This window comes from Acanthopagrus latus, chromosome 1, assembly GCF_904848185.1.
Source record: "Acanthopagrus latus isolate v.2019 chromosome 1, fAcaLat1.1, whole genome shotgun sequence".
Classification (NCBI taxonomy): Eukaryota; Metazoa; Chordata; class Actinopteri; order Spariformes; family Sparidae; genus Acanthopagrus; species Acanthopagrus latus.
The window spans coordinates 19,662,271-19,677,771 of NC_051039.1; the positions used below are offsets into that span (position 1 = coordinate 19,662,271).

Below are 15,501 nucleotides of genomic sequence, written 5' to 3' on the forward strand. Positions count from 1 at the left end.
CCAGCAACAAAAACTGATTTTGAGACTGCTTTTGATGAATTAGCAATAATCTGTACTAACTGAGGCTGTTAGCTCATCATCTTTATTGTTATTAAATTATATGTGTTTTGTAAAAATATCTGAATGTTATTTTGTATTGAAGACTAACACACTAAGTCATTGCACTGCAACAGCTGTCAGTGTTTAATGTACAAAATTACAAAAGCCACGACACGGACGAGACGGAGAACATCAAACAAGAGGGAGGGGGATGGTGATAAGTTGCTGAAAGACAAAAAAGAGAAGTGAGTTTATATGGTGAGCAGAAAAGAGGAGGCAGTTAATTAACCGGTCCAGTTCTCAGAAACATTATCACATCATTTGTGTCATTTTCTGTGGGAAAAAGGAGTCTGAGATGACTTTGAACGATGAAAACAAGCCTGACGCTTCATCCAGGTGTAAGTAACTTTAAGGTTGTTTGACAATATGCTATGACAATATGCAATCTTGTTCTGTTTGGGTGCAGACCATGAGTTTGGGATGACCCGACAAGGAAGGCATTGTTATTGTCAGAACTGTGAGGGCTTTGCTGTAGTAATAACTGAATTAGACATCAGACTACATATAAGGTTCATACTGTCTGAAATGAAAGACTGCTTAATAAGGCAATTGATTTTGTACTTGTTTAATGACTGCCTGATTCTTTGTTTATTTTCTTTGAGGTTAGGCTGCTGCTACTGCTACTGTTGCTGCATCCCAGTTGTGATGAATAAAAGAAGCAACAAAATGCAAGCTGAGTTGTGCGTCCTCTGTTGACCTCCAGGCCTCGAGTGATTTGGGGCAGGCACTGATGCCGGGGAAAAGGGAAAATGAACTTGACATTTTCAATCCACCGGCTGCACCCAGAAAGAAGCACGGCTATGCACGGGGTGTCTCTATATATTGTTGGTACAATATCTCTTAAAATCAATCAATCAATCAAATTGCCAGCTGTACTTACAATTAAGTGACAATAATGAAGTGCTCTTTTATTCCCTTTAAACCTAATATCTATTATTAAGTGTTAAGATGACCTAAAGAAATGCACCATTGTTGATGAAGTTATTCACTGAAATTAACAAATTAAGCTATGAATGAGTGAGTGGTAGTATTAGAGGAGCAGTAGAGGTGTCTGTGTGAATGGATGATAACTAATGAGGAAAAAAAATGACTGCAGTCATACGTGGAGAAGTGTTTGTCACCTTGTCTGTCCTACCGACTCTTCGTCACTGTCTCAGCCTGAAAAACAGCACCTGTCCCCAGCAAAAAACTGATTGCGATTGTCTCATTTCACTATTGTTTTGTTGTAGTTACGGTCTTGAAAAAAATCCTCCTGTGCCTATGAGTGAATGAGTGAGTGACTGAAGTTGGGATTCATTTAATTCATAGTGTTTTGTGAGATACTGATTTCTCTCTGTTTTTGTCCTCAGTTAAAGCCAAATATTCCCAACAAGAGGGATTGCTGGAGGTATTTCAGCGGCAGTTTCTATTACGGTACATTTCTTCCATCACCAAAACCTGGCAAGAGAGTAGAGATGATTGTCTGCAAAGAGGTGCAGACCTCAAGATTATTAACAGCAAAGAAGAACAGGTGGGTGTTTATTTAACTGTGTGAAAAATTAAAGCAATGAGGTAGTAGTTGGATTTAAATTTGTCACATTTCACAGTTATGTTGATATTTGTATCTGTATAAAGAATTTCACAAGACAACTGAAGGATCTCCTGGGATTGGACTGACCGATACAGAGACAGAGGGGACATGGAAATGGGTTGATGGGACTCCACTCGACACAAAGTTCACACAGCTTCATATCTTCCATATATTTAAAATAAAGACCTTAAATCAATCGTATTCTGCACATTTCAGTTGAAATGTTTCTTGAGGTGTGTGCGTTACAAAAAAACACAATTTGTTTTTGTGTTTCAGCTACTGGATGAATGGTGAGCCTGACAAAGAGAAGAAGACTGTGGAGAAGTGAGATTCCCTGAATGGGCATACAGCTGGAATGCTGTAACGTGATTTTAAACATGTTTGGATCTGTGAAAAGAAATTGCTGGTATAACTCCACATCTATATCCAACAGATGTCGAACTCAGGACAATACCAGCATGAGCAAAAAGTCTCCTACAGAAAGCAAACTAATGAACTAACTTAATTTTCTACTTTGGCTTTATATCTGCAATGAGCCCACATTTTCAAAAATACTTTTCAACTTAGGTAAGTCAGAAAACTCTGGTCAGTCCTGACGCAAGAACATATTACCGGTAAATGGGAGAATTCATGGTTATGAATTTTAGACATGCATTAAAAACATGTATTTTTAGAGTTAGAAATGCCTCAATCATGTGGACACATCATTTTCAGATATAAACATCATTTTCAGGTTCGCTGGCTTTGTGTGGATCTAGTCTAAAACACAGGATATTACTGGGCTGAGGGAAAATTCCAGCTATTGGCCCATTGCTTTTCAAAAAAGAGAAAGAAAAGACTATGAAATATCATACGTGAATCTTGCATGCGTCTTCCATCCTGGCTTTCTGTGAGAATACTGTATACAGCATAATCAATACATACATCCAACAGATTACCCATTTCCCATTTCTGTCATTATTGTAATAAAGCACTATAACAGCAAACTGAATCACACTTGTTTGTGCATTTAACTCAAAAATATGGGTGCATGTGTCCCCCATGTTTTCACGTCTCGTAAGCTTGATCTTGTCTGTAGTTTCACTTCTAACTCTGTGTCAACCAGATATATTTTTTTCTTTTTTCAGACCTGGACTATGGGAAGTAGGGAGCAGAAAAAGGGAAGAGAAATGACCTTTGAACTGCACTAGGTTCCCGTTCATGTTCTAAATAACAGATGTGACTAAATTCAATGTAAAATCAATTTTGTAAACATAATAGACAGATTTGTTGTGTCTTAGTTTATTTCACACCTCTAACATAAATGCCTGCTGCCACCACCATGGTGTCAAATGGACATGGGAGCATATTTAATGGCAACAGGTGACAGGAGAACACCGTTCATGATCTTCTATGAATCATAATGCCATTTTCCAGAAAATGGATTGGTCAGAAGGTGGTGCTTTTAATGAAACATAACCTACTCCAGATGTGTTTTATGCGTGCAACATAACAATACATCCTGAAAAGAAGTGAAAAGCCATAAGCCATAACACTGAAAATTTTGAGTTAAACCTGAAGTTACCTGACTAACTAAAAAACTGCTTTGTCATAGAGGCCCCTGATGTTCTCTAAATGGTTGTACAATGAAGAAGTGTTTGACTTCAACATCTGCTGTTTATCTTATTTGTACATCACAGGGTGCCTGACATGACAGAAGTGAAAAAAGAGAAGAGAATCGTCAATTGTATTTAGAAAATATTTAATACAATGGTCCATTGTCGGGCAGTAGTTTTCACTTATCATTTCAGAAGCTCACTCTCCAGACTCTGATGCCTTCAGGTTCCTCAGGACCAAACTGAACCGTCCATACAGCTGAGTTTCGTGGATCAGTTTGAGATCCATGACGATGTAGAGAGACCCTCAGGTAATCCTGGTAAGGGGAAGATGTTGGGAAAATGTTCAGAAAATATTAATGCAGATGAAGACAAGATCCACATAGCCAAAAAGACCTGAACCTGCACACTCAGGTAATGAACACAAACATGTACACACTCTAAAAGGATGTTGACTGCATTTTTTATATTACACCACAAAAACTCATCTGAAGTAAAACAAAAACTTACATGACGTGTTTGAGAAACCATAATGTGAAGGATGTGGAGAGGAAAGAAGTTAACCAAAGACTACCAACTGTCTGATATACTTCATTGATCCCTCTGGAGGAAACTTTTATTTGGCTTCAACATGCTGTAGATCAGACCTAATTGTACTGAATCTGAAAATAGCGTCACTCAATCTTTAGGCTGTGCCATAATATCAGGGGTTAAAGAATGTTCATTATTGTGCTCATGACACACAGAAATACTTTTCCAAATCATCTGATGAGAGGATTTCATTTAATATTCTTGGTGGGACTCTTCAGGTTTTGCCTTGGTATGATGAATACAACATTTGTTGCGTTTTGTTCTGTCAGCTGTAGATGACATTTGACATCACATTTGATCGACTCTCTCAATCAGAGACGTAATACAGAAATGTTATAGAGCTCATCTCCTGAGTCATTCTACTGCCTTGAATCCCTGGTGGGAGGGATGTGCTGATTAGTCGGGTTGTTTCATGGCTGGACCTGGTGTTTCCAAGAGGTGATTTGCTGCTGCTTGGGCGCCAGGAGCGCTGGGGACCACTGGCTGTAGGCTCTCCTCTGCAGTCACTGAGTGTCATGCTGGGGTGGCATGGCCCATTGGGTTTAGCACTGATTTGTGGGGTCTGTGCCAGTGTTAGCGCTGGAGGGTCACGTGCAGGGTGCTGGAATATCACGTTTGTGGTGGAGAAGGTGATATTGCCCTCAGGAGGGGAATTGGGTCAAAGTTTTCTAAACAGTGGTCTCAGGGGGTTTATGTCATAATTTATGTGTGTTACTCAAGCACGCACCCAGTTGTGACAGCAGCGTTTGTGTTTTGAGTGAGTTACAATGTGGCAAACTGTAGTTGATGGCTGCAAATGTTTACAATGTATCTTTGTGTGCTCTAAGGGCTGCAGTTCCATACTCTCTTCTATGGGGCGCCGATTGTAAAGATGCGCATGCTAATATTGCTGTACATCTGGTCAAAAGTAACATGAAAGAAATCACATGTGTTTTTTAAACATGGTTTGTTTCTAAATGTGGCGAAGGTCACTACACATTAAAACAGCATCCATATGATTAGAAACTGTCCGTGGGTTCAGATTGATGGGGGACACCAGGGGAACACCTTGAAAACACACAGACGTCATTATCATGTGCCGTCACACCTCTTTAGGAGCCATGGCGTCAGCTTTCTGTGTAAATTACACAGAGTTTATCTTTAAGGCGGTGATGCTTCGCTCTGTGTGAATTACCAAAGGCGGAGAATTGGTGAACTGCTGCTGCAGCATTAATGTGGCTTCTCTGTGTGAATGGGGCTAGTGTTGCAAGAAATTCAGACCTGCTGTATTTTCTCACTCCTGCTGCTGACTGCTGAATATCAGAGTGAGGTTGGTGTTTCACTCCATCTGAAGGCATCTGCAACTGTTTAAAGTTCATACCAAGTTCATTTCTGTTTTTATTTTGGTGCTTCATTATTGTAATCTACTGAGTGTAAACCACAAATACAAAGCTTGATTTACTATATCTAATTAGTAATGAAATGATTCTGAAAAGCAAACAAATTACACATTTTGTCTTGTAATTCCAGCTGCTGTAGATAGTACACGAGTGATGCTGGGTTTGCTGTATCTTCTCCTCCTGACTGGACTCATAACTCTGGTTGTCTTGCGTGAGTACTTAGTTAGCATGCTGATGGAGCAACAGGTGATACTGGTCAACAATATTTGTTTGTTATTATTAATTGTGGTCTAAGTTCATACAAGTTCATAACTAAATTCTCTCAGCAATTTGTTGTAAATCTGTTTTTGTGTCAAACACAGTAATCAAGCTGACTGAAGACAGAGACCAGCTACAGACCAGTTACAACAACCTGACTGAAGAAAGAGACCAGCTACAGACCAGTTACAACAACCTGACTGAAGAAAGAGACCAGTTACAGACCAGTTACAACAACCTGACTGAAGAAAGAGACCAGCTACAGACCAGTTACAACAACCTGACTGAAGAAAGAGACCAGTTACAGACCAGTTACAACAACCTGACTGAAGAAAGAGACCAGCTACAGACCAGTTACAACAACCTGATCAAAGAAAGAGACCAGCTACAGACCAGTTACAACAACCTGACTGAAGAAAGAGACCAGCTACAGACCAGTTACAACAACCTGACTGAAGAAAGAGACCAGTTACAGACCAGTTACAACAACCTGACTGAACAAAGAGACCAGCTACAGACCAGTTACAACAACCTGACTGAAGAAAGAGACCAGCTACAGACCAGTTACAACAACCTGATCAAAGAAAGAGACCAGTTACAGACCAGTTACAACAACCTGACCGAAGAAAGAGACCAGCTACAGACCAGTTACAACAACCTGATCAAAGAAAGAGACCAGTTACAGACCAGTTACAACAACCTGACCGAAGAAAGAGACCGGCTACAGACCAGTTACAACAACCTGATCGGAGAGAGAGACCGGCTACTGACCAGTTACAACAATCTAAATAACCAAAGAGACCAGCTGCAGAGACAGCTGAATTTTCTCAGTAAGTATGTGAATACATACATTAATACCAGTAGTCAGTTATTAAAAGGAGTGTAAGTTAAATTTTTGTGAAACTATGATATTTTGACAATCAGATACATGTTTTGTCTATATTTTATCAGTGGATGTATTACTGTATTACTGTCCTCTCAAAATGGAAACTTGACAGTCGTGGTTCAGCGAGGGTTTGGTCTCCCTGAAGACTCAGTCCAGGGGGAGACCAGGAGGTCGAGTCAGAGGCAGTGACTGATCAGGAGTCCAGCGGCGAAGGCAGACATCTGCCTTCACAGTCAGCAAAAAGTCAGAAAACAACAAAAAAATGACCGCAGCTGAGGGTCAGGAATAGGTGTCGGCCAGGCCGCCAACGGGAGGGGTCAGGGCTCTGGGTAGGCTTGGATCTGGGGCGCTGGGCAGCTGCAAAGACGAGACTGTGGGCAATGGCGAGGAACAGCAGAATAGGGAGCCAGATGTGGTTGGAGACGTCATTTTCTTGGGACGTGTCGTAAACAGCTCTTGGCTGAGGACAAGCAGACCATGGAGCTGATGAGAGGCTGGCAAATATTGGAGCTCATGGATGGCTAACACCTATCTGGGCTTCACCACCTTGTAATCTTTCACTTAAAGTCTTTTCAAACATCTTCACTTCAGATGAGTGTTCTGCAGCACCTGGAGCTCCCTTGAACTAGGGCTTATAGAACAGCCTCAGTTCAAACATGGCTATGGCTTTTAGTTTCTACACAATATGTTGTTATTCAAAGTAAAACATAATTTGTCAAATATGCCCAAAAATGTTGTGCTGTTGACTGCTGGATATATTCTTGGTCAGTATGTTAACACATTGGAGGAATGACTGGGGGAACAGAAGGTCAGCCTTAATTAAACAAAGCTGAATGATACAAAAACTGAGAAAAACAGATAAACTAAAAATGAGTCATGGGGACAAAAAACAAAAAAATGACGTGGGTGGGAAACACAAGGTGGCATCACAGGAGAAGACACAACAAACTTATTAAAACATCAAGGAGAACGAAGATTGTATACACACACACACACTAATAACGGGATGAGTGCAGGTGGAGTGAGGTGGGAAAAGGACAAGTGAGGGAAAGGAACAGAAAAACACTGAAAGGAGGCAAAATAACACAAAGGGAGGAACTAAAAACAACATGTGACACATGAAGGCACACTTTCACAATAAAACAGGCAACACAAGAACAAAAAATGGGACCATGACAGGAATATTAAATGCAATGTTTTTGAGTCACTAAATAATTAATAAAGTAGTTATTAAGACAGTATTGTATGGCTTTATATGAGCAAAAATCTTGTTCAATAAATCTATGCTCACCAGTAGTTTTTAAATATCTCTCGGATTGAAATATTTTGGTTCTTTGTTTTATCAACAGAATACTACTTGCAACAAGGATGGGTTTATTTCAGTGACAGCCTCTATTACATTTCTTCAACTAAAAAGACCTGGTGGGACAGTAGAAATGACTGTCTGTGGAGAGCTGCGGACGTGGTGATTATCGGCAGCAGAGCAGAACAGGTGTGTGTGTGCGTGTGTGTGTGTGTGTGTACAGAACTCAGACATTCTTACGTTTTTTTTTCCACACACTGGCAACTACCGAGACTGTTGATCGCTGACAACACACAGATACCAGTTGATACCAACAGTGTTAGACGATCGATTGACAAAAGCTCGGCAGAAGCTGGAGACAGCTCTCAGAATTCTTACAACAATCATTTTGGAGCAGACAAACATTTTAGAATTATTAATTCACAGTCATAGAAATGTTTTTAAGGAACTGTGTTTATTCAGCGCCTTACAAGCTCTGTAGATGTTTTTATTTTTATTTTGTTTACATAAAAATATTATCAACATGACTTTAATAATTACTTTAAGTTTCTCTTTAAAAACAAGGACTTCATAAGACAGCACCAGAAGGAAATGTGGATTGGACTGACGGACGGACAGTGGGAGGGGGTGTGGACATGGGTGGATGGCACTCGACTGACAACAAGGTACGCACATTACTCTTTCATTCAAATTAAATAAATCATAGTGTTGAAACTCCCGGTCATTAAGCTTCTTTCCAGGAAGCTTCTTTCCTGGTCATTAAGCTTCTTTTTCAGGTACTATGCACTTCTTAAAGTGCATAGTACCTGAAGTCAATTGGTTGAATTTTAATTGTTGCTTTTAAAAAGCTTGTTGGCTTGTGTTCTGGTCAAAACATATTTGTCTTTGGTTTCAGCTTCTGGGACTCTGGGGAACCAAATAATCATGGAGGAAATGAGGATTGTGTAGAAATACTTTCCTTAAACAGTGTATACAACTTGAATGATGAAACATGTGGAAATACAAACTACTGGATGTGCGAAAAGAAAATGATTCTGTAACTCACCATAGACACCACCATGACAGCTATTGTGTCAACTGTGAAGACAGCACTGAGACATGTTTAACAAAGTGGCACATAAATATCAATTACAAATTCAGTTTTGTCAGATTTTGTAAGCAGGAAATGTTGACATGCAGCCATTTTGAAACATTGCTATTTTTGTAGCTTTTGTAGCTAATCTTGCCTCTCAAAGTTAAAATCAAAGGGTGGTCATAGAAACCCTTTTTCTTTCCTTTCATTTTTAATCTGTGAATACAGATGTAGTTTTATTTTTTGGGTCTAAATATTGTTGTGCTTACTACTTTGTGCTTACTACTTTTGTGTTGTATGCATCTTGTTTTTTGCATTTGACGTTTCTTCCATCTTGAAGCATTTTGCATTTCTGGCTTGAAAAGTAAATAAAAGTATTTTATCATCGTTGTCACTTACTTTTATTCGTCTTTTAAAAACTGCATGATTTATATACAGAAATCTTGTTCAACTAACCTGACTGAAGTTCACACTTCCTCAAAGGTGTGAGGAAGAGACGCACCATCATAACAACTGCAACAAGGCAGGAAACCTTCTGAAATGTTTTAAGCATGGAAAAAAGATGAAATTGTTTAGTGCACTTCGTCACTTCAGAAATACACGGCTGTGACTTTCATGACAACGTTGGAATGTTCAACAACAGTCAAAGGCCTTTAGGTAAGGATATACATGAGCTACAATGACCTCTAAAAAAGGCTTGGTGATGCTTTATTGTTCATCTTGTTCTGATTCTTTGTTCAGTTGAAATCCACATTAACATAATAATTAAACGTTGAAGCAGAAAAAAATGTCTCTTGCAAGTTTAAGCTGGCACATTTCAGTTCCTAATTTGATATACTCGTCTTTGCTTTATTGTTACTTTAGTCAGCAATTTGATTCAGTCAATTCAGTCAGTTTCAGATCCCTGGGAAAACTTCAGATCAAATTTTTAGGCCACTATGAGTTCATGATACATCCTCTGTTATTCACATCTGTGAAGACCTGACCTTGACTTTTTTCTTTAAAATTCTTTTCTTTTTTTTACAAGGGTGCAGGAACAACTGAAACTGAAAAAGTCCAAAGGTAAAGAAAATTACGGATACATTTTGTACAAGCCAAGGGAGACCGGAGTTCCTACATTATGAGTCTTTTAAGAGTTCAAATAAAATGCATTTCCTTTAAAAAAAAAAGTTAAAGTCATTGCAGCTTTTTCATTCTCCACACAGTCAATTTAAATGCCATGCTGTTTGAGTTTAACAGTTAAGGACCTGAACTCACTTCACCAACACATTACAAAGACAGTGCTGATGCACCAATGGGAGGATCCTGACTCCTGGCTTCATCACTTCCTGGTATGGTTAGTTAAGTTAGTATAAAACATAAGAATGCTAAGTTACTAAAGAAGATGTTTAATTCATTTGTTCACAGAAGATACTATTATTTATGTTGGAATTATCTTATAATGTATTGCAAGATTGTTTATTGTAATCAAAGTAGACAAAATCAAATGATCATGCAGTATAGGTCGATACAAAGCTTATGGAATGATAAACCATGAGGGTGAAGGTCATTGCAGTGTAAGTTTACGAAGAAACACAACTTAGGGAAAAAAAGAGGAAGAAGAGACAGAGAGAGTTGCTGTATAAGCAGAGAGAGATATAAAAGAAAAGGCACATCACAGACCAGCACCATTTTAAGAAAACACTTTGACCAGGACCGTCATCACTCTCAGTGGAAAAAATATGGAAATGGTATTCTATGAAGCGGAAGATGACATCGCTATGATAAATGATGCTCCAGTGAAGGGTGTTTCGTTTCAGAGCTACTCTGATGAAGAAAAAGATGAACGGACTGCGGCAGTGCCTGGTGAGAAAGATAGCCCCAATTTAGTACAGGTGAACTTACTTGGTACAAGTTTGTTTAAGACGTTAACTTACTAAAAATGTGGCACTGATTCAGCACACTTGAGATTGAGGGCTCTGACAGAAAATGTGTTATTACTTTTGGTTTTAAGCTGCAAGAGCACAGTTTTTTTTCGGACGAGCTCTGAGATGTGACACAATATGAATCAACTCTAAAAGACCGTGGTAACCAATGTAAAGACGTTCAAACATGATGGAGTGATGTGGTCACAACTGTATAAATAAAGGAGATTCTAACCAAGATGGCAGCACATGCAGACAGAGCAGCTCCACTCTGTTCCATTAAAATTGTGTTTTTGTGTGTGTATCTGAGCGTAAGTTTAATGGAGGGACTTATGAGGGACACGTGTATAAAGGGAGTTGCAGCGATCGAGGTGCGTGGATGACCTTTCAAAATTGGACAACCGTTTTTGTGCGCAGGTCTAGTTTAAAATGAGTCAAATAAAACTCCAAAATCTATGGCTGAGTGCTTTCAGTTAAAGGCCAGTGGACGGAGGAGGTGACTGTCAAAATGAGTGCGGATATGGTTGGTGGTGAAGGGTAGGATGACTTCAGCTTTGGTAACATTGAGCTTGAGAAAGTCTTCAGCCATCCAGTTTTAATATCTGCGGTGGCGATGAAGAGAGACTTTATCACTAAGTTTGATGGTGGATAAAGTTGTGTGTCATCAGCATAGGAAAAGAACCAAATGTTTTTTGTATAATAATTTGAATATCTTTTTGACATTATGCTACAATATGACCCATCTTAGCAAACTGAGTGCTGCTGCTTTATATGCAGTATAGGCAGCAGGGTAAGGTTTTATTTTTGGGACAGCAACAACCTCTCAAAATGTCCGCAGATCCCTTTACAGGTAGTGAATAGGTAGATTTTGATATTGCATTACTTTTTGTTGGCTATGTACTCCTATATGAACATTGCATTTAAATTTCAGGTGCTAATGGAAAGAACAGTTCTCGTGCTGTGGCTGCATTGTGTCTGGGTGCACTGTGTCTTCTCCTTCTGATTGGGTTCAAAACTCTGGTTTCCCAATGTGAGTACTTTATTAAAAGCTAATGAAGCTCCAAGAAGGTAATACTGGTTGACGGTGTTCATTTGTATATGTTTTAAACAGATCACAAAAGCAAATCTAAGCAGGAGAGGGCGATGTTCCTGTTACAGACCAGTTATAACAATCTGACTGAGGAAAGAGATCAGTTACAGACCAGTTATGACAAACTCATCAGTGAGGGACAACAGTTAGAGGACAACCTGACAAGACAGAAAGACCAGTTACAGACCAGTTACTACAACCTGACAAGACAGAAAGACCAGTTACAGACCAGTTACTACAACCTGACAAGACAGAAAGACCAGTTACAGACCAGTTACTACAACCTGAGTGAAGAAAGAGACCAGCTACAGACCAGTTACAACAACCTGATTCAAGAAAGAGACCAGTTACAGACCAGTTACAACAACCTGATTCAAGAAAGAGACCAGTTACAGACCAGTTACAACAGCCTGATTCAAGAAAGAGACCAGCTACAGTCCAGTTACAACAACCTGAGTAAAGAAAGAGACCAGTTACAGACCAGTTACAACAACCTGATTCAAGAAAGAGACCAGTTACAGACCAGTTACAACAACCTGAGTAAAGAAAGAGACCAGTTACAGACCAGTTACAACAACCTGAGTGAAGAAAGAGACCAGTTACAGACCAGTTACAACAACCTGAGTGAAGAAAGAGACCAGTTACAGACCAGTTACAACAACCTGATTCAAGAAAGAGACCAGTTACAGACCAGTTACAACAACCTGATTCAGGAAAGAGACCAGTTACAGAGCAGTTACTACAACCTGACTACAGAGAAAGACAGGCTGCAAGAAAGAGTTGAAGTCCTGACCAAAGACAGAAGTCATCTTCAGGGAAAGCTTCAAGGTAAGTAAAATACAATTTCTCATGCAAGCAGCTATTTACAGTTACACATATTTGCTCTGACTGCTCTCTTAATATGTGTCTGTCACAATCTATTGTTATTAATGTGTTAATTACTTAAATAATTATGACCAATCTTTTTTCAGATACTGAGGCCCGTCTGAAAAACCTGACTGACGAGAGAGCTAACCTGGAGAGGACTCTGAATATCTTTGGTAAGCAAGATGATACAATAAAATTAAATTAAACCCTCATCAAAATTATCAGTATTCAGTTTTCTGGTTGGTACTGTCTTGTCTCCTTTCTTTTTATGAATCATTTGCAATTTGTTACTAACATTTTTCTTCTGTTTCTCACATGCTCAAAAACAAGGGATGTATTTCAGGGGTAGTTTCTATTACGTGTCTTCTACCAAGAAAACCTGGCAACAGAGTCGAGATGACTGTCTTCAAAAAGGTGCAGACCTGATGATTATCAACAGCAAAGAAGAACAGGTGTGTGTGTGTGTGTGTGTGTGTGTGTGTGTGTGTGTGTGTGTGTGTGTGTGTGTGTGTGTGTGGGTGTGTGGGTGTGTGTGTGTGTGTACATTTAAACGGGTTTAATGGAACTTCAATTTCAGTGAAGTTGTTTATATGCTGCGTCTCTCTGTTTAAAACAGGATTTTGCAAACCGGTTCAAGAAGTACATGTGGATCGGCCTGACTGACTCACAGAGGGAGGGGACATGGAAATGGGTGGATGGGACTCTGCTAACTAAAAGGTTCAGGCTTTGTTTGACTGTTTGTTTGTTTGTTTTTTCAAATTAAGTAACTTTCTTGTGCTTCTTGGATTACATTCTCTGATAAAAGTTTTGTTTTAATGCAGCTACTGGACTTCTGGGGAGCCTAACGGTGGAACACATGAAAACTGCGGGGATATAAAGAATTATGATGCTGCAAATAGTTGGAATGATGAAAGCTGTTCTCATTCACTCTACTGGGTCTGTGAAAAGAAACTCCGACCATAAATGCTTTGTCAGAGGCAAAGCAACGTGACAAGGAGACCTTGCTATTGTTTAATGAGTCATTACAGCCTCAATACTGTGTGTTTGATCACCATTCAGTTATGTTACCTGTTATTTTTATTGCATTCAGACACCAGAAAATGGTGCCTCTGCAACATTACAACATTACTTTCATGACATGGTGAAGATGAATTACATTAATTTCCAATATAAAGCAAACAATTGATGTTTTATCTAATTTATCTTAATTCAAATCACTCATTTAAATAAATGTATATGCAAAATGGGTCTTCAAAATTATTATCAAAAACTTTAATTAAAGTTAAAAAGTAAAAGTACAGATTCAACAAAAGAGTTGTCCCTGTTAATGATTTATATATTTTGTTATTTTAGGATTAATATTCCTTCTGCATATATGTTGTATTTTACTGCTGTAGAAGTTCAAGGTTTAGCTAATTTTATCTTCTTTATGTACGGTTGGATAGTTTGATCTATAGTAATGCATCATAATCCAGAAGATCATCATATTTGAGGCGTCACTGACCTGTGAGCCACACAAATACATTTTTCAGCTCAGAGCTCAGAGGAAGCAGCTTTTTTCTTGAGAAGTAGGAACATTGTCAAAACCCATAGAGGAACCCTTCATCCTTCAATTCATCAGAAACACTCAGAATACTATATTTGGAAATACATTGTTCTCACTGGATAGGAGGGATGTGAATAACTAATCTAAAAGGAGTAACTAGTAACTAAAGCTGTTAGACAAATGTATGAAGTAAAAGCATTAAAAAATAATATTTTCCCCTGTCTATCTCAGAGGTGGATTTCGTCGTTCGATGTTGAGATACAGTTCCCGTCGGTCAGTTCAGCAGGTAGTTCATTCATGTTTTTGATTATGTGTACTTTTAGACAACACAGTGGATAAAGTGTGTATTCACACTGACATTAAAAAGACATGTATTGGTTGACTGACTGACTGAATGAAAATGATGAGCTACGAACTAAATTACTTTTATTTTTCCATGGAAACGGTCGCTATACTTTCCTGTTTGTCATTGTTTAAAATTTGACGACTGTGTCCTAGCATAGGTTTGGCCAGCTCTCAGTCCTCTTCACCACGCTGATAACTAAACAGTGAACAACACAGCGACTAGTCTGTGAGAACGAAAGAACAAACGAGAGGGAAGTGAAATGTGGAATCAGGTCAGTTTATTTGCATTAAAGAGTCGTTCCTTCGAACTGATTTGTTTGCAAAAGATCCATCTTTAATATATATGCATGGAAATGTTCCTGAAATTATTACATACAGCACAATTTATAAGACTGATTGTTGTGTTTCTGTTTAAAGCATCATGTAACTTTTAACTGAATAAAAAATAACTGCTTCAAATGCATGTTGATGGTTAAGTGTCTTTAAACAGGATGAATGGTGTCTCTGTCTCAGCCACTCAGCCCCCCATCACTTGTTTCTGCATTATATATCTTAGTTGGAGGGTAGGATCACAGCATTACATACAGTGCTGTGAAAAAGTATTTACCCCCATACAGATTTCTTTTTTGTCCTGCATTTTCCAGCCACTGGTAGGATTTCTTGATATCAACCACTTCTTCTATCTGACGGTGGTACATGCCATGTAGGGGCTTGTCCCTCCAGGTTGTCTGCTCCTCCTCCTCTGCACTGTCATCAGGGTTCTGCTGCCTGAGACATTCACTTAGCAGTTCATCCTTCGGGGCCATTTTTTCGATGTTTCATCCTGGACCGTGGCCTTGACACTCGCTAGCCTTCGGCCTCCCTCTTTCCACTTAGTGTATAGCCTCAGGGTGCTGGACTTGGGGCGTCCCGGGGGCATCCGAAACAGATGCCCGAGCCACCTCAACTGGCTCCTCTCGATGTGGAGGAGCAGCGGCTCTACTCCGAGCTCCTCCC

The 15,501-nt window shown here is 39.2% G+C and overlaps 1 protein-coding gene across 1 annotated transcript; it reads left to right on the forward strand.

The window, feature by feature from the left end:
- The first annotated feature begins 3,644 nt into the window (after window positions 1–3,644).
- On the forward strand, window positions 3,645–15,412 carry LOC119029545 (centromere-associated protein E-like). Its single transcript, XM_037116454.1, has 14 exons — window positions 3,645–3,678; window positions 5,365–5,445; window positions 5,597–6,322; window positions 7,728–7,870; window positions 8,246–8,346; window positions 8,577–8,717; window positions 9,781–9,815; window positions 10,431–10,598; window positions 11,589–11,687; window positions 11,769–12,575; window positions 12,719–12,787; window positions 12,945–13,066; window positions 13,231–13,331; window positions 13,436–15,412. The coding sequence occupies exons 2-14, from the start codon at window positions 5,388–5,390 to the stop codon at window positions 13,575–13,577; spliced, it is 2,712 nt and encodes a 903-aa protein (XP_036972349.1). The 5' UTR covers window positions 3,645–3,678; window positions 5,365–5,387; the 3' UTR covers window positions 13,578–15,412.
- The last annotated feature ends 89 nt before the right edge of the window (window positions 15,413–15,501 follow it).

What these genes read in the sequence shown, in the direction of transcription:
- LOC119029545 (XM_037116454.1), top strand. Translation starts at nt 5,388, where the DNA reads ATGCTGGGTTTGCTGTATCTTCTCCTCCTGACTGGACTCATAACTCTG. An exon ending in CATAACTCTGGTTGTCTTGC is followed by an intron (nt 5,446 to 5,596) that starts GTGAGTACTTAG and finishes TGTCAAACACAG; the next exon opens with TAATCAAGCTGACTGAAGAC. An exon ending in TCAACAGCAAAGAAGAACAG is followed by an intron (nt 13,067 to 13,230) that starts GTGTGTGTGTGT and finishes TGTTTAAAACAG; the next exon opens with GATTTTGCAAACCGGTTCAA.